The sequence below is a fragment of the Pezoporus wallicus genome, unplaced genomic scaffold (assembly GCF_028554395.1).
Source record: "Pezoporus wallicus isolate ANWC-B61680 ecotype Strahan unplaced genomic scaffold, APGP_CSIRO_Pwel_v1 contig_3486, whole genome shotgun sequence".
Classification (NCBI taxonomy): domain Eukaryota; kingdom Metazoa; phylum Chordata; class Aves; order Psittaciformes; family Psittacidae; genus Pezoporus; species Pezoporus wallicus.
Genome location: NW_026642292.1, coordinates 8,339,630 through 8,362,164, shown reverse-complemented (window position 1 = coordinate 8,362,164; position 22,535 = coordinate 8,339,630). Strand labels below are relative to the sequence as shown.

At 34.9% G+C, this 22,535-nt stretch overlaps 1 protein-coding gene across 2 annotated transcripts in view; it reads left to right on the top strand.

The window, feature by feature from the left end:
* The window catches only part of ARHGAP5 (Rho GTPase activating protein 5), a 47,535-nt gene extending 25,769 nt beyond the window's left edge, over positions 1-21,766 (top strand). Inside the window, exons 4-8 of one of the 2 annotated variants that reach the window (XM_057428409.1) lie at positions 1,497-1,644; positions 12,220-12,297; positions 13,664-13,795; positions 15,188-15,293; positions 17,951-21,766. In XM_057428409.1, coding sequence (XP_057284392.1) covers positions 1,497-1,644; positions 12,220-12,297; positions 13,664-13,795; positions 15,188-15,293; positions 17,951-18,281 — 795 coding nt within the window. In that variant the 3' untranslated portion in view covers positions 18,282-21,766. The remainder of the gene's footprint in view (positions 1-1,496; positions 1,645-12,219; positions 12,298-13,663; positions 13,796-15,187; positions 15,294-17,950) is intronic. The other variant, XM_057428410.1, reaches the window with a different exon arrangement.
* Positions 21,767-22,535: the final 769 nt, after the last annotated feature.

Sequence of the window (22,535 nt, the reverse complement as noted above, 5' to 3'; positions counted from 1 at the left end):
ACTGCCGCAGTGAGAAAGAAGGAAGGAAAAGCTGTTTCTAAACTGAAGTCGCATACTGGCAGAACTAGTTATCCAGGATGAATAAAAGTTACTCAAAGAGTTGACAGTTGAAAAGAATGGTTTCAGATATTGTCTGCTTTGTCATGAAAGTTTATCTTAAAATTTTATCCTAACTTCTTTTTTTTTGTGAATTTCTTATTAGATTTTCAGTTAATGTAAAACTTTGGGAGAAATGTATTGCTGGAGAGCAATTACTTTCTAATATTTTGAAGAACTCTTCTATAGAAATCCAGAATTTGAAAGATAAGCCTATTTTTTGTTAGCTTTCTGTTACCATGGTCAGTCACACGAACTCTGCTTCTAATTTTAAGAACCACAAGCTATATAACGAAGAGGCATTATGCATAAATAAAAAGATTTACTTTTACTGTTGCATAATTAGGTTACTGAGAGGCTTTGGTTAACGGGTATTTTTATCAAGTACTGGAGGAATTCCAGAGGTGCTGTAGGGTAAGGGTTGGAGAAATGTTCTTCAGGCTGGAGTTTTCACTTTCTTCTCTAGAATTCAACTTTGTCTCATAATTTTTGGTGGGCAAGGCAATCATGAATGTGTACCTTGCTAGGTAGTCTTTAAGAGCTGATTAAGTAAATTGTACAAAAGTCTAGAAGCTAACTGACTTATTTATTTATACACATAGATTGAAATTCCAGACTTTTCTAGATGTAAAACATGGAAACATATCTTGTTTTAATTGCCAATTGAGTTTTATTCTCATATATATAATTCATATTATGAATTATAATGTTCTAGGAACTCTGTTATTAAATTATAATCTGGCTGTTGTGCTTTTTATTTTTCTTTTGTACTATTAGATGTTGACTGAAGAGCTTTTATATGAAAATGTAGCTACTTTTAACTAACTTCTTGCTGTATATAAAGATAAAATGCTGGCTTTTAATGGTGATGTTCATTCCATTTCAATGTTCAGTTGCCATTGTACAGCCAATTGATTGACCGCTTTATATGGCCATCTCTGAATATTTTCATGAACATTCAGACATAAAACATGTAATTCTTGTAATTGTCCACATGTGGTCCAGCAGTTGAACTGCTAGCAGTCCTTCTTGGTGTAGGGAGGGATGTGATTGTGGATGGATCAAAACAAGCAAGAAAAATCCATGTGAAACTATAGTATGTGAGGACTTATTGTAGCACTTTAAGTAAGTAGTGTGTTTATTTTTGTTCTTGTAGTATTTCTGTTGCATTGTGTCATCCTGTTCCTAATGTGATGCAAAAAAGACTAAATCTATTAGAAGTTATTTGAGTGCTTTGTGTCTAATGTATGCTATTTTAAAGTACTTTTCTTTCTACTCAGGTTGTCATAGAGGAATTTTAATGTTTGATGTGTGATCTGCTTGTTTTTTCTAAATAGTTACAATATGTGTTAGTTAAAATATTACTTGAATATTGCTTAAATAACTCTGTTTTATTGTAGCCGAAAAAGAAAACTAAGACATTCAATCCTCCAATTCGTAGAAACTGGGAAAGTAATTACTTTGGGATGCCCCTACAGGATCTGGTTACACCTGAGAAACCGATACCTCTGTTTGTTGAAAAATGTGTGCAATTCATTGAAGATACAGGTAAGATAGGAGAACTATTGGAGGAAAGACTTCCCCACTTTGCATTAATGAGTAAAGCCTCTCATTTTCTGTTTTAAAGTACTTTTAGAATTTTATCCTAGAAGTAAATAATTATGGAAAAAAGCACATTTTAGAAGTAGAATATATTCTCCAAATTGTATGCTTAATATGTGATGTCTGTCTATATTTACACAAGTACTTAATTTCATTTTAACTAACATTTGAAGTTTAGCAGTTTTTCCTGTAATTTAAAAAGCTTGTGTGACACTCTAATGCCAGATGACTTTTAACCCAATGGCACTCCAGTTTTACACGTCTCCCTGTTGCCACTATTTTACTTCATATATCAAAGAGCTCTGAAATCTATTTTTTGCAGTTACAGAAAGCAGGTGCATGGTATGGCTTAATTAATCATTTTGCTTTCTTTATTTTGTTGCTAAACCTGGTTTTGCATTTTTACTTGTTACAGAGATGAAAACATTTCTAAATACTGAAACATGTTAAGCAGTTTGTTTAACTTGCAGATTTCCAGTTTAACATAAAATATTAACATAGATGTGTTTGTACTAGGGTGAAATTTCTCAGTACAGTTTCCTCTTTCCTTTCTCCCTGGCTCCCCGGTTTGTGTTTTCCGCTGTTTTCAGCTTGTTTACTCCATGACCATGGATGTCATGGCGATGTGGGACTATCTTGCTGGTCCAAAGAAGACTACATTTAAGAGTGGGGTGTTGTTTGGTTTGGGAGTGACCTGTGGTTAGGTTTCTGTTGTTCAGTTCTGTTTGTTTGGGGTTTTTTGGGTGGTTTTTTTGTTTGTTTTTTTTGTTTGTTTGTTTGTTTGTGTTTGTTTTTTAAGATGGTGAGCACCAGTTTTTGCTTAGTGTGTAGATCTTGGTTGCTCTGAAATTGCATAAATGGTACATTGCTATATTTGCAGCAAATGAGGGTATGAAACTGACTGGAGCTGAAATGCAGTTCAGGACATCTTTCGATGGGTGTCTGCAGTTTGATGTTGGTTAGCATGAAGTAAAACAGCACCTTTTTCCAACATTTTGTTGGTTTTGTAGTACAGTTTTGGCTGCAAGATGACAGTAACAGTAAAATCTGCCATCTGAGGGAGCAGTGTTTCCAGAAGATCTCCTGTAAGTGGTAGGCCTGATAGCTGTTTTTGAAGACTTATATCCTGCATTACTGCAATGAAAAAAAATCAGATGAAACCTCAGGCATTAATCTTTTGGGCATCAGAGGTGTTAGTATAAATCTGTTGTTAACCTTTACCTCTTGTTGATTCTTTGCCTAAAGGTAACAGCAGTTTTTGATTCCCTCTTGCCTTTGCTCTTTGCTTCCCCTCCTTCTTCCTCACCTCTTACCTCCCTACCCCCTTGCCCAGGAAAAATGGGGAAGGAGGAAGACAGGCAAGGAGTAATCGAGTGGTATAGACAGCTTAATATATATTTTGTTTGGTATATATAAAAAAAAAATCCAAAACCAAACCAACATAATTTTATGTTGGTGAGTCAATGTCTGAATGTGTCCTTTAGAAACAGCTATATACAGCTACTACGTGTGGCTGTATAAACTAGACATCCAGCAGTAATGAAGACCAAGTGACCTCTTGAAGTTTGTAGAATCCAGAAGTAGTATCTTAAATCTGAGCATGTTTAACTTTGTGAGAATACTTCCAAACAACAAAATTATAAATCCAGATCTAAAGAAACTTATGTGTTCAAAATGTGAGGGGCTCGTTGAAAGTGGGGATTCGGGAGGTGCTGCTTTTCCTTTAGCTGGTTGAATATATGTTAGTTCATCCCAGGATGCTGCAGCTACTGAAAAGCTGGACAGTTTTAATTCTGATTATATGTTTAAGCTGGACGAACATTGTGCCATCTACATGCTTGCTTTGTGGCTGTGAAGGCAGTAGTTGTCCTGCTGTTTCTGCTAATCAGTACAGAATAATACCTCTGCTTTTGATCTGTACTACAATTTTCTTTCTCCTACTATGGTTTCTGTGTAAGTAACTTTGGTTGTGGCTGAGGGAATTTTCTATTTAGTGTGTATGATCTTTATATTAGGTTAATATTTTGTAGGTATTTGAATTTCAAGCAGTGTTCTGAATTTGTTGCCTTTGGGAAGGAGGATGTTCACTTGCATTACCTTCAGATCCTGTACTGGGATAGACTCACATCCAGTGACTTATGGACTGTCTGAGAGAAAATTCCACAAATACAGTTTTGGAGATGACTGGCCTGCAGAAGGCATGTCAGGATCTATTGGCTTCAGGCTGGACACCAGAATGCTACCAGTCCCAGCTGATGTTGCTTGACTCTGGGGAGTCGTCCAATACAACCATCTCTTATCAAGTCAGCCTAGAATCAGTGCCAAGTGAACTCAATATGAGTGTTTATCGTTGTCAGTTTTCTCTCTTTTGAATGCTTAGTTGAGAAGAAAGTGTCCTTGAAGATTCTGACTCCTCCATAAGCCTTAAAGAATTGAGTGCATGTAGAAAATGCCATCAGATCTTTGTTTTACCATACTGTTCTGAAGCATCCCCACAAAAACAAAGAAACAAAACCAAACCCTTTTATAAATCAGCAGATCCTTCTTTTGAAGGAGCCATAGAGATTTTATGCTTTTATGTCTGTCACATTCTTTACACATCAGTATCTAACTTGCACTTGAGGGCAGCTACTTAAGTTGACCTTTTGACAGTGGTAGTTATTTTCAGTTATGGGCTTCCAAAAGATTTTGGCGATAGTTGTTATGGTATATTTTGTTGCTTTCTTCTGATGGACTGAATAGAAGGTCGTTTTGTGAACATCGCTTGAAATGAACTTCTTAAGTGTATTGGTTTTCTATAAATTAGATTTATGGAGATGTATTTAGTAAAGAAACTAGAGTTCAGTTTTGATTTTTAAGAAAATTGTAGTGGTTCTGACCAGGCCAGTTAGGGAAAAAACAAGTGCTAATTTAAAAAAAAAATACGTAGAAAATTACTTTTTTAGTAAAACTTTTTTCTAAATGTAGGCAGCAGAATTGAGATAATTTTTGAAGCTAAATGTTTGTTAATTGTATTAATAGCGTGACTTCTGTGTTTCTGTATATCAAGAGATACCAGGTAGAGAGTAAGGAGGATACTCTGAGAGAAGGGAATGCAGATTTCTGAAGGCTAATTTAATGTTTCAACAGAATGTTTATATGGTTTGACTTTTATATTGCACTTCCATGTAAAAGTATCTATTGAAGGTCTAATTTTTTTTTAAGTATAAAGGTTTACAGGTTTATGACAAGTTTGTAGCTTGCGTGTTTTGTTAGTAATATTTTTATGCTGTTTTAACATGCTACCAGTTTAATTTCAAGTACTGTTCGTATGCTGTTTAACACATACCGTTGTTGATTATTTTTAGCTTTCCCAAACTTAGAATAATTTGGGCACAACTGATTCATGCTAACTGATAGTATTAGCATATGAAGGGGGTTTTCATATTTCAGTATTTTAATTGGTGTTTTGAATTTACTTTTTGTATGCATCCTTTTGCATCAGCAAAAAGTTTGTCAAAAATTGCATTTCGTTCTATTTATCAAGTAAGGAGGCATCAAATTAATATTAGGAATATTATCTCAGTTTTGCCGTTTAATAAATTTGGCTCTTGACTATATTAAACTCTAATAATAATAGAAATATTTTAGTATGTTTTTTCTGTTTTCAAATATTTTTTTTAACTTTCTAGGATATTGATGTCCATGTGCTTCATTGACAAGATTAGAAATTTTAGATTCTGTACTTTGTAGAAAACTGGTAGCATTGATATAGTGTTAATTCTGCATGAAATAATTGAGCGAAGAGAGACTTACTAGAATAGTATGTGTTCTAATAATTCAGTTACTCAGGTTATATAAGACAAGGAATGGAATAAAGAAGGAAGAATGAATTTGACAGAGCCACATCTCATTTAATGCTTCACATGGTCTGTGTGGAGAGCTATAGGTGAAATTAAAAATTGCATATTTGGTGTATGTATAATAACTACCGCTTTTGGTATTTATACCTTTTTGTAATGCTGATAAATGTATTATTTTGGAGGTAATTCAAGTAAAAGAATATTGCCTTTTCTGAATTTCCTTTTCACCTAAGTTATATCCAGGTCTTTTGCACTGAATCTGCTGTGAGGCAAGATTTTTACACTGGAAGTATGGTTAGTGCAAAGTTTGTCTCCGAAGAATGAAGATTGAGTAGAATTAAGATTAGTAGGCAAAGAAAATGAGCCTGCAGTGCCTGTTGTAGTAAAAAGGCTGGTAAATCACTGAAATACGTTCGTAACGGCTGCAAAATCCAGAAATTCAAGATGGATTATCTCCCCTTTTATTCAAAGGGCTTGAGGGAGCTAGAGGCTTCTGGGAATCTGTTCTGTTAGAGAGAGAGAGAGAGAACAAAACAGGATAAGAGTGGCCACCCCCTTGGTCCTGATGTATGAGGCCTGGCGTTCTGAGGGTAGTTTCATGAGAAACAATGAAACAGCCAGTAATATCCTCTCCTGCTGTATACTTCTGCCACTTTTCTCTTTGGACACTTGTCAAATGTCTCTGAATCAGTGGACTTCACTGTCTTGGAAAGCTACATCAGCAAAAATGGACAAGGTCCTGCTGTTAAGTATTACAGCTGGTAAGTTAAGGGTCAAGTATGTGTCAAAACCAGGTCGAGGCAGGCTTCAGAACTATGCAGCTGTGAGCAAGGGAAGGATGGAAACTGACTGAGGCAGAGAGTTAGACCAACTTTTTCAATCATAATGCTCAGTTAAGTTGACTCAACTTCCCATAAAGCTGTTACATTTAGTAAAAGGAAAAAAAAAAAATTCATAGGCCATGACTGTTACTTTTGATTCTGGATAGATACAGTAACAATAGCGTTAAATAGCCCTACAGTACATTTTGTACTGTCATCAAGTTTGTGAGTGATCCTCGAGCGCCTGTGTCATTAATATATTCAAGGCCAGAGCCTTGTTCTTGTTCAGGGGAACATAGACCAGCTGGAAGAATGGGACAAGAGGAACCTGATGGAATTCAGCAAGGACAAATGCCAAGTCCTGCAGCACAAATTGCAGGAATTAAACACCTGCAGTGGTACACTCTGGGGTCTTGACTGGCTGCATAGCAATGCTGCTGAAAAGGATCTGGGGGTCACGGTGAATAAGCTAAGCATGAGTCAGTACTGTTATCAGTGGATGCCTTCTGTATCATGCTGTCCCAACAGAAGGGTAGGCGCTACAGCAACAGAAGTGATTATTTGTTTTTACTATGCACTTATTAGACCTCATCTGAAATACTGCAAGAAAGGTGTGGACAAACTAGATTGAGTCTAGCAGAAGAGGATCAGGGGCTGGAGCTCCTGACCTGTAGGTTTGTTCAGCTTGGAGTGGGAAAGGCTGAAGAAACACCCAAAAGTGGCTTCCCATTGCTATGAAGAGGTTACTGAGAGGGTGCAGCCAGGCTAAAGTACTGAAGTACGTGGCAGAAGGATTAGAGATAATGATAATTAAAATATGAAGTTCCAACTAGAAAGAAATGAAAAGGTCTTGTTCTGAGGATTATTTAAGCACTGATTCAGGTTGCCTAAAGAGATTATGGGCAGCTACTCTTTTTTGTAGTTGATATTCAAGATGAAATTTAGACAAGCAACTCAGTCTGAATTCAGGATTGGCCTGGTTTGAGCAGAATGTTGAACTAGATGACCTCCTGAGGATCCCTTCTGTGATCACTTCAAAATTGGCATGGAATAGATTTGTGTTTTGCAACTTTAGAGTCAATCAACAGGGAGGAAACCCTGTCCAAACTTGAGAGGAAGGGAAAGCAGGCATCAGTTGTTTCTCTTAATGGAAGACTGACTACCAGACGGATGGAGGAGGAGCACATGCATTAATTTATTAGTGTGCGAGAATCACTGAAAACTGTAAACAAATATGTTTTGAAATACTCATAAACAAATGTTGTGCAATTGATCTGTATTGCTAATTGAGGTATCTCCAAAGGGAACTTCATGGCAATTGTGTAAAGAATTTCTGAACAATGCAGATTGGACCAAGATGTCCATATCTTTCGCAGAGTACTTGGGGTACCTATGCTGCTCCTCTTATTCCCCTTCTTTCTCTAGGCAAAAAGTGACCAAGCAGTTACTCTAATTTTCCTAGCATATTATCTTCAGATGTCACCAGTTTTTAACAAAGTAATGAATTCACCTTCCTTTCCCTAGGCATGTTTGTCATGTCATATTAATTGAAGTCTTTTATTCTTTTTTCAAAATGAACAGGCCATGAAATATGTGATTGAGTGACACTTCATAAAATGATTGAGAGCTTGTTTAATAATCGGTTAACGTAAATTATAGAAATGTTAAGTGAGCACTGAATGAGAGCTTTCTAATGAGTCTTTCTAAAAGCTCTGCTTATTTTCTTACACTACTTTTTATTGAACATTTCAATATTCTGTATTTTATTACAAGAAGCAGTAAGACACTTTTTTGGTTCTGATTTTCAATGTGTGAATTAAATGTCATGGTTCTTTAATTGCCAGTGTTGGTAGGCACAGATAAGAACACATTAAATGTAGAATTTTAAATGTTTTTTATGTAAGTAAATTTAGTGCTAGACTCTTAATTGAAAAGGCTTTGGGTTCTTTGCTCTGTAATTGCATGTATTCTAGGTATACATAGAAATTACCATTCTGGATCAGCAAGGTGGCGGTTGCTTTGGTCTTGTGTAGTCTGGGTAGCATAGGGGTTGAAAAGAGGTACATGAGGTCAATCTGTGGAATAAAATTATAGAATTATATATATTACAAAATTTACGAAGGTAACTGTGGAATGATAGATATAGTAGTGGAGATGCTTCAAAAGTTTGATTGGTCACTGCAGGTGAAGGAATTAAACTGAGGAGAGGCAGACATGCTGTAATTGGGTGGCATGTATTAAGAAATATGGGCTAATGATAGTAGAACCTGGTTACAGATGACAAGTTGGCAGACTTTTCAGCAGGCAAAATATTGGCATAGCTGTTGTCACTCAGGAAGAGGCTTTAAAATAATCATAGACAGCTGTCTGAAAACTTCAACTCTCAGTACTTGCTAGGAACCAAGCAAAAAGAATAAAAAAAAATTATGAGAGTGATATGGGGAAAAATGTTACAAATTTCTGTGCTATACATACAGTTTGAATACTGGTTACAATTTGCATTGGTCTGTTTTGGAGTAGAAAAGATACTGCATATGACATTAACAGTAACTCTTGGATAAAGAGGGACTGAATTAATTAGCTTAGAAGAAAAGTGATATAAATTGAAAAAGCTGGTGCTGGGAAAGAGTAGAGAAATTCCTGCTTCTTAAGGAAAAGAAAAGAATTCATGAAAACTGGGAGGCTATACCACAGAAAGATTGCTGTTTGGAGGAGGGGGAGGTTGGCTTGTGGGTTTTTGATGTGGGATTTTTTTGGTTGGTTTTTTTTTTTTTTTTTTTGCTCTGCTCTTCCTCAAGCATATACCACTTTACAGATGTGGAAACTGGATATTGTAACAGGTAGACTTTGGTCTGCCTTTGTGCAGAAGTTAGTATGTTCTATGGAGGAAGACTTGTGAAATATCTCGGTGTTTAAGGGTAGAAGTGTTCTACAAACTAAGTATGCATGTAGGTGCAGTCAGCCTTTGAAGCATTTTGAGCCCTATGTGAAGTTCCAGTTAGATGTGATGGAACCCTGATCACAACTGGCAGCACAAAAGATGGGTCAAGAAGATAATTTTTTAGGTGCTAGGAGGCACTTTGAGAAAGAAATAGTCTAGTCAAAGCAGATGAGCTTGATCTTGAAGTAAATACAGGTTTTTGTGATGTGAAATAACGTGATTCTTTAAGCCTAAAGGTATAGTAAACAACAGGGAAGCAAATAAGTCAGATGATTCAGATGTATAGTATCGCAGCAGTCATTGTGTCCAGTAAGGATAGCTTGAAATTTACCACTGGACCAGAAGGGAAGCAGGATAAGAACAAAGGTAAGAATTCTGAAAAAAATCAACAGACTTGCAGATGAAGGACTGAATTTTAAAAACAGCATCAAGAAAAAATGCATGTTGTGTACTCTCCCTCTCTCTCAATAGTGATGTACATCATAGATATTCAAGAAGTTCAAAAGCTAACTAGTGAACTAACGTTTTATACTTGATGAAGATCTTGGTGTAAAAAGCATTGTATAGACCTGGTTGATAATAAAAAAACAACAGGGAGAATTGAAGCATTATTTAAAATTACACTTTCAGACTTCTCTGCATACTGTGTGTAAGCAGAGAAACAACATGATGACAGTTGACCAACCGTTTCATGAAGTGTAACTTTCTAGAATATACAAGCCGGAAAAACTATTTTTGCTTGAGGAATTTTAAAAGACAAATTTAGTTAGCTTAATCCAGAACTGCAGCACTTGGCTTTTTTTTGGAAGATGCTTAAATTCAGTAGACATGCCCTTGTTTAATCTGAAAACTTCCTGCAGTACTGTAAATTGTCTTTCTATGCTTCTCAGAGCTGTACTGGTCTGAGAACAGAGGTGTCTACTACATGATGAAATAGGGAATTAAAAACATAAAATCCCAGATACTGCAGTAGAGCATATCTGTCTTCAGAGCAGCCCAAGGCTTAAACACTCCTGTTAAACAGTGACTGGATCAGACTTCTCAGCAAATGCTATTGCAGCACATTCAATTCCTTTTGTGCAGAAAGAAACTGAATAGTAGTTGGATAAAACACTGAATACCCTGGGGCTGTAGGGCCTCCAACTGAGAATTCTCTTATACTAGACAAAGGGAATCTTGATCCTAGCTTGTTCTTATCTGCCAGTGATTTTCTGTTTATTTATTTATTTGTTTGTTTGTTTGTTTGCAACTTCTGGAAGAGGAATGCAAAGTGTTTCTGTCTGTGATAGCAGGTAGTGCATTTGGGGCATTCTTTTGAAAACAAGTTTCAAAACCCTTTCAGCTGTGGAAACCATTGAATCCACTTTTCGCCCTGTGCCACCAAATTATACCTTCTGGTGCTTTTTGAGGTCATTAGTGAATCAGGCTTAGTTTTCTTGAAAGGACTGTTTAGGTGTATGTTTCAAGAAAAAATTTTGGCTATGGATTTGGAAAGCTAAATGGTAGGCATAAAATTTTATTGGAAAAAAGCTTGCTTAAATAGCTTTGATGCAGCCAGTAAAGAAGACATGTGAATTGTTAATGCGTTAAGAAGGAAGAATTGCATTAAAAGAGTTGACATCAAATTAATTGGTAAACATTCTTGAGCAGCATGAAACAGTTATGTCCCTTCTGTACTTTGAGCATTGTAACAGGATTCCTAGTGTTTCTTGGTAACATGAAAGGCACCCTTGGTGACTGTGGTGTGATGGAGGACTTATGTATTGATCTGATAATCTGAAATGCATTCAGTCACTGGGCAGTGATGGTAGAAAGCCAAGAGATTTCATAAAGCTCGAACTTGTGGATTTTTAACTAGAACCCTGTGCTGTTATGAAGATCTAGCATATAGATAATTTTACACCCATAAAGATAACTTGGAGAATTATGGAACTGTAAAAACTATAAACTGCTTGTATTCCTCAATGGGTTCTAAATTAACAAAAGAAAAAGATCTTTGGTAATGGTGTGATGAGCAGGATGATGCTTTCATTCAGTGAGTAGCTGTGGCCAAAAAGATAGCAATGTGAAAGGAACCCTAAACACTGGAGTGGAGTGAGCAAGTTTGTGTGTGCATAATAAAGGTGTATTTGTAACGTTGTTTATCTGGAATGGCTACTGTAATCATAATGACTCTGTAACACATAGTGAAATGAAGTAGTAATGAGAAGCCTGAAGAACCTCTGCTTCCTAATAGCTGTCTCCTTTTCCCCTCTTCTCCTCTCCAAAAAAAAGAAAAACTTGTAAAAGATGCGATAATTTACCATAGAAAAATGAGGAGATGAGAAGTTTATGAAATGTAAATGATAAAAAGGAAAGTGTGTTAGATTAAGTCCTTGTCTCATACAGGAGTGTGTTACACCATGAAATTAAAAAATTAGGAATCAATTACAAATGCTTGATTTTTCTACAGAGTATTTATTAATTTATTGCTTGCCATTGTAAGTTATTACACCCAAACTGTGAAGACAGTATTTAAGAACATAAATTCTGTGGCTGTCAAACCCCAGAATTAAATTTTTTTTTTATTACAAAAATAAATAAAGACAGCAAATAAAACAGTGTGGTGTAGAGATCAGGAAGGGAATAATTTGGGGTAAAATTATTCCACAAATGCCTGCAGTCAGATTCTTGTTATCCTACAATGTGGTTTCCTCTGATTCATGTTAGATGGAATAGTGGGCTAAATAAACAACTGGTATTTTGTGTATTGTTACTTCTATATCACTATAATGGTTAACATGTTACTTTTTAAACGCTTAAGATTTGCTTTTTCTGCTTTTGGTTTCTGAACTAGTAATTATGACTACCTCTGTTTTGCTCTGGGGTAGATAAACTTTTTTTTGAATATTTAATATTTTTTTTCTTCCCTGACAAGGATTATGTACTGAAGGCCTATACCGTGTTAGTGGGAATAAAACAGATCAAGATAACATTCAGAAACAGTTTGATCAAGGTAAGAGCAGATTTTATTATTCAAAGCCAAAATAGAACTTGAATTCTCCGTGGAGTTATCATAGTGCAATATAAAAGGGTTGCACCTTCAAATTGACTTCCATAGCACCGAGTACATAATGCTGTTGTAGGTTGTATTGGTATAGTCCAGGATATTACGAATGAAGCTTTGTATAAACTGAAGATGGAATAGGATCTCATTGCAGTTGACTTTAAGTGCTGTTAAAATATTTTCTGGGTGGTATTCCAATGTTTTAAAGACTTTCAAATGCAGTCCTACAAGGCACTTATGTTAGTAGTTCATCAGTCCTAGGCATTAAGACATTCACTTCTCCCTTATGTCCCCCCCTGCATATGTAGTACTTCTTATTTTGTTGAAAGCTCCCTTGAATAATATGGATTAACAATTAAAACTTGATAATAAATTTCTAACACAACCTTCTTAATGCTAGAATGTACTGGAATATGATTGGTAGATCATGCTGTTTACTTTGATGTGTTAAAGAGAGGTCAATGTTTTTTTCCTTCTGTTTTCTCATTTAATTTATGATCTCAGTTGATATTTCAGAATGAAAACACTGCTTAAAAGTTCTTGGATATTATCATGAGCTTTTGCCTGTGAAAAATAGTAAAATACCTCTTAGAAGATAAGGAAGATAAATGCAGTAGTTATTTAGCCTGTGCTGTGCTGTTTCACATAGTCTGAGTATAATGCTAGATTTTCTTCAGCCCTTATTAAAGGAAGTTCCAGAGTTTCAGGTGAAGCGGACTTTTGAAAAGTAGAAAAGCGTTTTGAAAATTGCAGTTTTTAAATACTCAAGTTCTCCAGCTTCAGTGCTTCCACTTTTGGCCTTGGCTTTAAAATTACCTGATGTGGCTTTATTGTTATAACATTCAATTAAAAAAAGCCTCTCTAGTTATAAATAAAGCTCCTGTTATTTGGGAATCTAGCAGGTGGCCACATGTGGTCACTGGTATGTTTTGTTAACCTTTAAAAGGCTTCATGTAGTCACATGAACACAATCATAAAGTTTAAATTCTGTTTCCCAAAATTTTTTTTAAAAACTTATGATTGGTCATAATTGATAAATCAAAAGCCAGTCAGTGGCTACAAAAGCATTTAAGTCTGCATGGAGACTTAGACTTTTTTCTGATCTTCTACTGTTTTCTTACACTATGGGATTTTCTGACATTTGATTGCCTGTGGGTCACAGTGATGGCAGCTTATCTGTAGGTTTAATTTATTTGTGCATTTTGTAACATTTAGCAACATTTAAATTTTTGGATGAATTCTTGTTTTCATAAAATGCTGTAAGGAATGATAGCTGTAGATTTTACTTACACTGCTGTTTCATTTTGTTTCACAGATCATAATATCAGCCTAGAGTCTATGGGAGTAACAGTAAATGCAGTAGCTGGGGCTCTTAAAGCTTTTTTTGCTGATCTGCCAGATCCATTAATTCCTTACTCTTTGCATCAAGAGTTGTTAGAAACATCAAGTAAGTAATAAACAATCTTGTCTTGATCTAATTATGTTATATTAATTGCCCTTATTGCAGTTTTTACTTCATTGTCAGTTGAAAGCACTAGCTGCAGTGAAATATTGTTAAATTGCTTAGACATGTGCATTCTTTTTAGTCTTTAAAATTAACAGAACTGTATAATGGAATAAACATGGTATTTTTTATAAATAAGTTGAGATTTATTATGTCTCTTTTTCCTAGGAAATTCAGTTGCTGAAATATATATTTTCTATTTAGTTTTGTTTGGGTTTTTTGTTTTGTTTTGTTCATTCTTTATTAGTGCTGCTTATGATGAGAGTTCTTGCAAATGTCTTACAGTTCTTAACAGGGGAAAACCCCCTTGCATTCATAAAGTCTTACATTCACAATGGGCTTTAGAAATCAGACACATCTGTGGAATATTAGGTAATTCTCTTCTTCTGTAGATACCTATTTGTGGTATTTCATCTGTAGTCTTCTGACAAATCACTTATTTAGTGCATTTAGTTAGGGTTTGTTTTTTTTTCTTAAAAGTGTATCAGTTGAATTTCAGTGAAAACATGCAATAGCATAGAATATAAGTGGACTTACATAAATATTTTTCTTTTACCAATGCAGTCAAGTAGTAGAGGTGAGCTTGTATTCCTTTTTATGATATGAATCATAATTCTACAGAATGTATGGTTCTATAGTACTAGGTGTTTTTAGCAGCATTTTTTTTGTTTGTTTTGTTTTGTTTTCTGGTTGCTTTTTCTTTAAAAATTTTTGTTGTTGTTGCTACTTTTTTTGTTTTTTTTTTTTAATTCTCTAGTTCTTCCTTATGTGTTGGTTATTTCCTCTTTGAAGCATAGATAATGTCCCTTGGGCCTGTGAAAATCCCTGTTCTCCTTTAAACAGTATATTTAAAATAGCTGCACCAGGCTCAATTCATAATTTTTTTATTTGAATAACTGCTAAGCTTAAAATATTCTAAGTTTGTGTGAATATCTTCCTTCCCCCAAATCTTTATGAAGCTTCAGTATAAATAAATCTTAGCTATATTGAAGTCATAACATTTTGAAAGCAGAGGAAAACCTAACAAGAAGTAACCCTGTAACATTGTTCATTATCATTCTACAAGCCAACAGTGAGCTAATAAAGTCTTTCTTTACTGTTAACACAGATAAATAATTCTGCTTAAATATAGAAAAATAACTTTGTTTTTAGATACTTCTGTAATTAAAAAAAAATTAATGCAATAGTATATGCAGATGGGAATTTTATAAAATTCTCACTCAGCATTTTTCTGTGGGTATCTTATCTGTACCATTATACTAGGAAAAAGACTTGGAAATGCTTTCTTCAGTATGTCTTTCTAGATGTGTCAGTAAATGTCACTTATTCCTGTAGAAATCATCGATAAGACAGAACGACTACATGAGTTAAAAGAAATTGTGAAGAAATTCCACCCAGTGAACTATGATGTCTTCAAATACATAATAACGCATCTAAACAGGTTTAGTATTTTTCTACTAAAATTTCAAGTTGTAGCATTGCAAAAAATACTGTTTGTAACAATTGACTACTAGAATTGCAAATTTCATGCTGCATTGGTCATGTTAATATAAATGTAGAAAATGAAACTAGGAGAGGTTGATAAAAGGTTTGTATATCCTGTTCAGATTTTACTGACGTATAAATATCTGGCATCATTACTACTATAGTTACACGAATGGTGTACGTAGTGAAAAACCTTGAAAGAACTTACAGAGCTTTTTTTTTTTCCCTAAAAATCATCTCAAACATCTCAAATTTGACACAGTTATTAGTTACCTGCAGTAGTTCTTAATGGACCTGGTAGAAATTTCTGTGAAAGAGTGGCAACCTGAATTGTCATATGTCTTCAGCTGGTCACTTATTTGCGTAGTACAGCTGACTGCTCAGTGTCAGGTAGCTGGATTACTGCAAGTAGAAGAGCCATGTCACTCATCTACATGGCTTTTGAGCACTTCCAGGGATGGTGATTCCACCACTCCCCTGGGAAGCCTGTCCCAATGCCTGATCACCCTCTCAGTGAAGAAATTTCTTAATATCCAGTCTAAATCTGCCTTGGTGCAACTTGAGGCCATTACCTCTTGTCCTGTTGCTTGTTACTTGGGAGAATAGGCCAGCCACCTCCTCATTCCTCCTTTCAGGTAGTTGTAGAGAGCGGTAAGGTTCCCTATAAGCCTTCTCTTCTCCAGACTAAAAAACCCTGGTTCCCTCAGCTGTTCCTCATCAGACTTGTGCTCCAGATGTGCTTCACCATCTTCATTGCTCTTTGAACCCACTCCAGTACCTCAGTATAGTGAGAGGCCCAGAACCGAGCATAGTATTTGAGGTGTGGCCTCACCAGTGCCAAGTACAGGGAGACAGTCACTTCCCTGACCCTGCTGGCTGTGCTATTGCTGATACAGGTCAGGATACTGTTGGCCTCCTTGGCTTCTTGGGCACAAGCTGGCTAATGTTCAGCCATTGTCTGAAAAAGTGCGGCACTGAAAGTGCACTCAATCCCCTCATCCAGATCATCAGTGGAGATATTGAACATCAGTGGCCCCAATACCAAGCACTGAGGGACACCACTAGTGATTGGTTGCCAACTAGATGTGACACTATTTACCACTGCTCTTTGGGCTTGGCCATCCAGCCATATTTTACCCAGTGAAGAATCCACCTATCCAGGCCATGAGCAGCCAGTTTCTCCAGAAGAATGCTGTGTGAGACAGTGTCAGATGCTTTACTAGAGTCCAAACAGACAGTATCTACAGCCTTTCCCTCATTAACCAGGTGGGTCACCTTGTCATAGAAGGGCAGGTTGGTCAAGCAGGACTTGCCCTTCATAAACCTGTGCTGACTGGAGTCAGGAGGAATTTATACAGAAATGAATCTGGTTGGTATATGAAGAAAACTCTTTAAAAATGCTAAACAAAGTGTAAGCTTACATTTACATTTTCAGGTTCTTTAATCCTTAAATAAAGGTAAAATACAATTTTTTTTAAGAAAAAGGTTATGAATATTCTGTCTCTCAGAATTAGTATCCAAATATCCCTTGGACCAAGCTTATTCAAACCAGATTGAAAGGCAGTATTTGTGTACCCTCACACTATTTGGAATAAGTAATGCATATGCTAAAATGGAAGTCTACCCTTTATAGTTACCACTGTACATGCAGTGTAAAGGAGTGAAAATATTTTTTTATAGCATTAATTCTAGTGTTTACTATGGTTTTCACAGCTTTTGAATCTATGGACTGCAGCCAGCTGTCAGAAATTCTTCCAGTCTGTTCTTGTTGATCATCAAAATTGTAGCTGACAAGTTGTTGAAGTTTTATTTTCTCTCTATTTCTGCAGGACAACTGAAGCTGTTACCTTTGTACTGTCTACTGTAATTTAGGAATTGCATGTTCCCAGCTGAATGAGTATCTTAGGTGTTTGTTGGATTTATTAACACATAACTTTTCATTCATCTCTCATCAATTGCTTTTAGAAAAAAATGGTGATATTGCTTTAGAATGCAGAGTACTTTTTAGAAAACAGAATATCCTGACTCTAACTTAAGAGAAGCAGTGCATTTTTTTCTGAGGTGGCATTTAATTGTAGATAAGTTTTGTAACAGGATGGTTTGTGGTTGGTTTTGTTTGTGTTTTGTTTTGTTTTTTCCTGTCTCATAATAGTATTCTAATAATTAATTTAGATCATGATTGTCACAGATGTTAGTTAATATTGACTGTCCTACAGTAAGAAACCATTTCCATAAGACTTTCTAATGGATGTCTTGTAGACATTTTGGTGTATGAAGTGTTATTTTTATGAAATCCTGTAGCTGGTTGAGAAATTTAAATTTATTATTCTCACTTCAAAATGTTGGTGGAGTGTTGAACTTATTTCTTGATTAATAGCTGAATCAGATCTATATTTGTTACCTATTCAAATCTTAAAAGTCATGGCTTCTAGATTTTCTTCTGCATAGTAGTTTAAACAAAACCAAGAATGGTTGTTTAAATGGATAGCTGGAGAAAAGTAACAAAAACTTTGAGATTGTTTGATAAGAATGCTTACAGTGAGAGAGCTATGAAAATATTTGTAGTTGAATGCATGCTGGTTATATCTCATACTGTACATGTTCTCATTTCAGGGTTAGTCAGCAATATAAAACCAACTTTATGACTGCTGATAACTTATCAATTTGTTTCTGGCCTACTTTGATGAGACCTGATTTTGAAAACAGAGAGTTTCTTTCTACCACCAAAATCCACCAGTCGGTTATAGAGACCTTCATTCAACAGTGTCAGTTTTTCTTTTACAACGGAGAGATTGTAGAAGCACCTAACCCAGTGGCATGTCAGCCACCTCCTTCCAACACAGTGCAGATGGTAGAGCCAATGGTACCTCTTCAGTTACCACCACCGCTGCAGCCTCAGCTGATACAGTCACAATTACCAGCAGACCCTCTTGGCATTATATAAACGGAAGATGATTGCAGGCAGCCTGGCACTGGACAGTAAGGACAAGCTATAGACATGCATGTTTCAGGATACAGTAATATACTTCATATTTATGACAAATAATTCCCATCCAGCTAATTGGACATCTTTTTGTTATATTCTGTACTGTGTTCCTCATTTGTACACACTGCAGATAAAAACTGTGTGATAAGCATGACTGGAGAGGTTTAATTTTTAAAAGCAAAAATAGCTATAAAGTACAAAGCTGCTGCTGCATGATACCTTATTGCAATCACTATATCATTCCTGTGACAGTTTGTCACAATATATTGTGAATAAAATTTTTCTATAGAAATTTAATGATTTAAAAAACTACATTTATGAAACATTCAGTGCTTACAGCCTGCTTTATGGCTGTTTTTGTTATTTAACATGCTATTTTTGGCAATTTTATTCACATACGAGCATTCTGTGTAAACAACTAAAGCCCAGCTATAGTTTATTTTGTAATCTCCTGGCTACTTACGTGATGGTATGCTTAGGATGGTTTATGAAAGAATGCAAAATGCACTGTTGAGAATTTTACAGTCCCTCACCATCCATCTTTCCTTGTAAGTAAACCTGTGGACAGTTTGTTAAGGGTGGGTGAACTTGCTTATTATTTCTTACAGCACAATACCAAGGACATGCTTGTTGTAAAAGTGAGTTTCAGATATTGTACAAAAATTTTGATGTTGCCTACTTATTTCTTTCTGTTCCATTACTGAACTAAACATTTTGTAAAACTGTTAATTCTGTAAACAGCTGCATGTTTAAAAGATCATTGATGGTCTTGTAAACTTAATCTAATATATTTTAGATATTTTAATTTTTCCCACTTGGGAATACATGTAGTGTTTAGAAAATAGTTCATGACATTTTCATATAAGGTTATATAACTTTTCATACATAAACATGAATTTTGTTGTAGTAAAATTCTCTAAACCAAACAATGTTTTAATCTAGGACTTCAATTAATCTATTCTTTAAATCTATTTTTATGTGACCCTTTAAAGATATACAAAAATGCATTGCTAATACATAGCAATAAATACTTTGGGTACTGACAATTAACCTCTTTGGAGTGTGTATATATAAAATCACATAAACTTGTATTATTTTTTTTTTCCTGTGATATGTTGTACTAAAAATTCAAATGACTGTTGGTTTTTTTTTTTCCACCATGTTTTTAAATTATCTCTTTTTATTTTACTTTTACTTTGGTACCAGTTTTGCTGTAAAAGAATGCTGCTTAATTTAAACAAATCTTTGGGTTAATTATTTTGTTAGTGGTAAAAAAACTTAGAAGGTTACAAATTGTAGCAAAGGAGAGACCATAGATAAACACTACCTGTGAGACTTTTCATAGCAGCTTTTTTTCTTTCATGCTCAAAATTCATCTTTTTAGGTCTGCAAAGAAGAAAACAGTTCCGGCTCATTCAGCTGCTAGAATGTTTTGTGTAGTTAAAAAAAAAAAAAAAGAAGCTTTATGATGGTCACTGTTGTAATCTTCACTTATAACAAGATTTAAGATCGTCTTGTATGTATTATAGTAAATAGATGATTTTGAGAATTAAGGCTTTTAAGAGTTTGATTTGCTCCATTTTACCAAAATAAAAATTGCCTTTGCCACTTATGTCCTAGGTATTGTACTTCTAATTATGACTTGGAGTATCATTCTAGATTACTACGATACCATAAACCGGGCTGCTGTTTGAAGTACATGTATATTATAAATTATCTTGATATTGTGTTATATTCTTGCAAGTAATTATCTTTTCTAAGAAAACATAAACAAAAAAGAAAAGTCAACCCTATTCCTATTGCAAAGCACACAGGAGTTAATAGTACAATAAAGTCTGTCGTGTAAATTGTAGTATTCTTAACTTGTTCTACTTTACCTGTTGTCTGTATAGCTTTTATTTATAGTTTTCAGTCTAATCTTGGCATGTTTAGCAAAGAAAATGAAACTTCAAGAGTTTTATAAACTATTTCTAGGTTGCTAAAGAATTTATTTTTCTACTGTATATGGTATAGACAGAGCATCACCTGTACAGGAAACAAGTCTATTTCTAATAGAAGTAAGATTAAAAATAAAAGCCAGTCATATCCATATTTGAAAGTTTTACCTATAAAGTATCTCCAGTCTTTGTAATGTGAAATACATTTTAAACTTTCTACAAATTCAAGCTGTTTGCCATTCTATTTAACTAATCTTTGAATACTAATTTTTAGAATCATTTACATTCCATTTCATGACAAACTTTCACGTTGAACTTGTGATCTGCAGTATTTGCAGTATCATTTATTTCTTGTGTGTGTTGTTATGGCTAAATTACATCATGATTTTTAAAGGTCTTAACACTTAGATTTGGCCAGATATGAAAGTGTTATTGCATTTACTGGATAAAACATAAAAAGAGAAATAAGAAAGCATGGCGTGTGGCGCTTGATGGTTGCATGGAGGAATCCCTGCATACTGTTTGCATTACAGAAATGTTACATGCAGGAACGTGTATATGTGTAATGTGTACACTTTATTTTTTGTGTGCTTGTGTGTTGATGTACACAGGCATATGTGCACAGACTTGCATGCACATACACCCATGTAGTAAAGTTTTTAAAAGAAACTAGGAAATTATACCATCGTTGTTAAAGATTTATACTAGAGCTTTCTCTATTTTTTTTTATTAGTGCTATAAAATGAGGAAGCATGTCATTATATACGAATTCCTCATACCTTGGCTCATGTAGTCCCTTCTAGTTTTAATGAAAATCCAAACAATAATAACTATATTTTTTAATGTGAGCATTTTTACAGTAATATTTATCTTGCTATAGATACAAATGTATATTATTTTTGGTTGAGCATCTCAGTGACACTTTATGGAGTAGTTTGTCTTTTTTTATGTAATATTGGTATAGACATACTGTAGTGCATTGTCTTTTATTGTTTTTAGTAATTTTTAAATCCCAGACCTGAGTTACAAAAATGCCATTTTAAGTAATGTTTAACAGGTTATTTCAAAATTCCTTACCCTCCATGATCATTTTTGGAATTTAACATACTTAGTGTAAATAGATGGCAGATGTCAACTTAAGTGAAAAGAAACGTTGTTGTTCTGTGTTTTCTCCATTATTTGAATCCTGGTTGCTAGGAAATTATAGAAATGTTTAGTTGCTGGAGTTTAGCTTCTGATATTTATGATAAATACAGGAAAAGTATCAATTGGAGATTAAAAAAAATTGCCTTAGCTTACATGCTTATTTCAGGTTTTTCCAGTAATTGTGATGCTGTTTGTCAACTGAAAAAGTTACACTTATATAAAAAATTAAAGTAAAATTTTTTGTTCTTTGTTTATAATGTAATCTTTTGTTGCTACATCAGCAAAATGCTGCAGTGAATTAAATATCAGTGAAGCTTATTCTGTATAAAAGATGCAACGAATAAAATACTAAGAAGCTTACTGTGTATAATGTTCAGTTTAGTTGCCTACTAAATTTTTAAAGGCAAAAGCACCCTAGTTTTCACATACCCAGGGATGAAAGTTAGCATTAAATCTTGCTAAACTGCATGCATCAAGTGTTTAAGGCGTTCTTGGGGGGAGGGTGTCTCTTACAGATCTCATGAGATTACTTTTTCCTGTGGAATTTTGAAACCTGAAGAAAGAACTGGGGGTTTTGAGGTCAGCTTTATATTTTCAGAGTTGTATGTTATTGGTTGTAACTCTGCTAACTATGTGGGATGAAATCAACTTGATAATAGTACTGCTTTTAGTTTGTGTGCATGCAGCAAATATGCATAGATGGTTTCTTCAGAGCATCTGGAATCATGGCCAATACAGAACTAACTGCAAAAATCTCAGGTTTTTAGATTGCTGTAGCAAAACCCATCTTGACTGAATCTAAAGCATAATGCTATTTTGAGGCTCTGCAGCAGGCCAGGAAATTCTGATGAACAGCAGTGCTAGAGAACCGAAGTGTAACTTTACTGTTCACTTGTGTCAGATTTGGTCCTTCAACTAATTCATAGTTTCAATGGAATCAGAAGGGATAAATTTAATCTGTCATCATGGCTAGTGAAAGCGAACACTTCCTTCCTTTTCTTATTGACAGTTTCTTTCCCAAGTGTGTAGATGGTGCATCTTATGGCTGTTGCCCATATGTTTCTCATCCTTCTTAGAAAATACAACACGTGTGTTCAGACCTGGTATTTTTGTTGCTGAATTGAGTGTT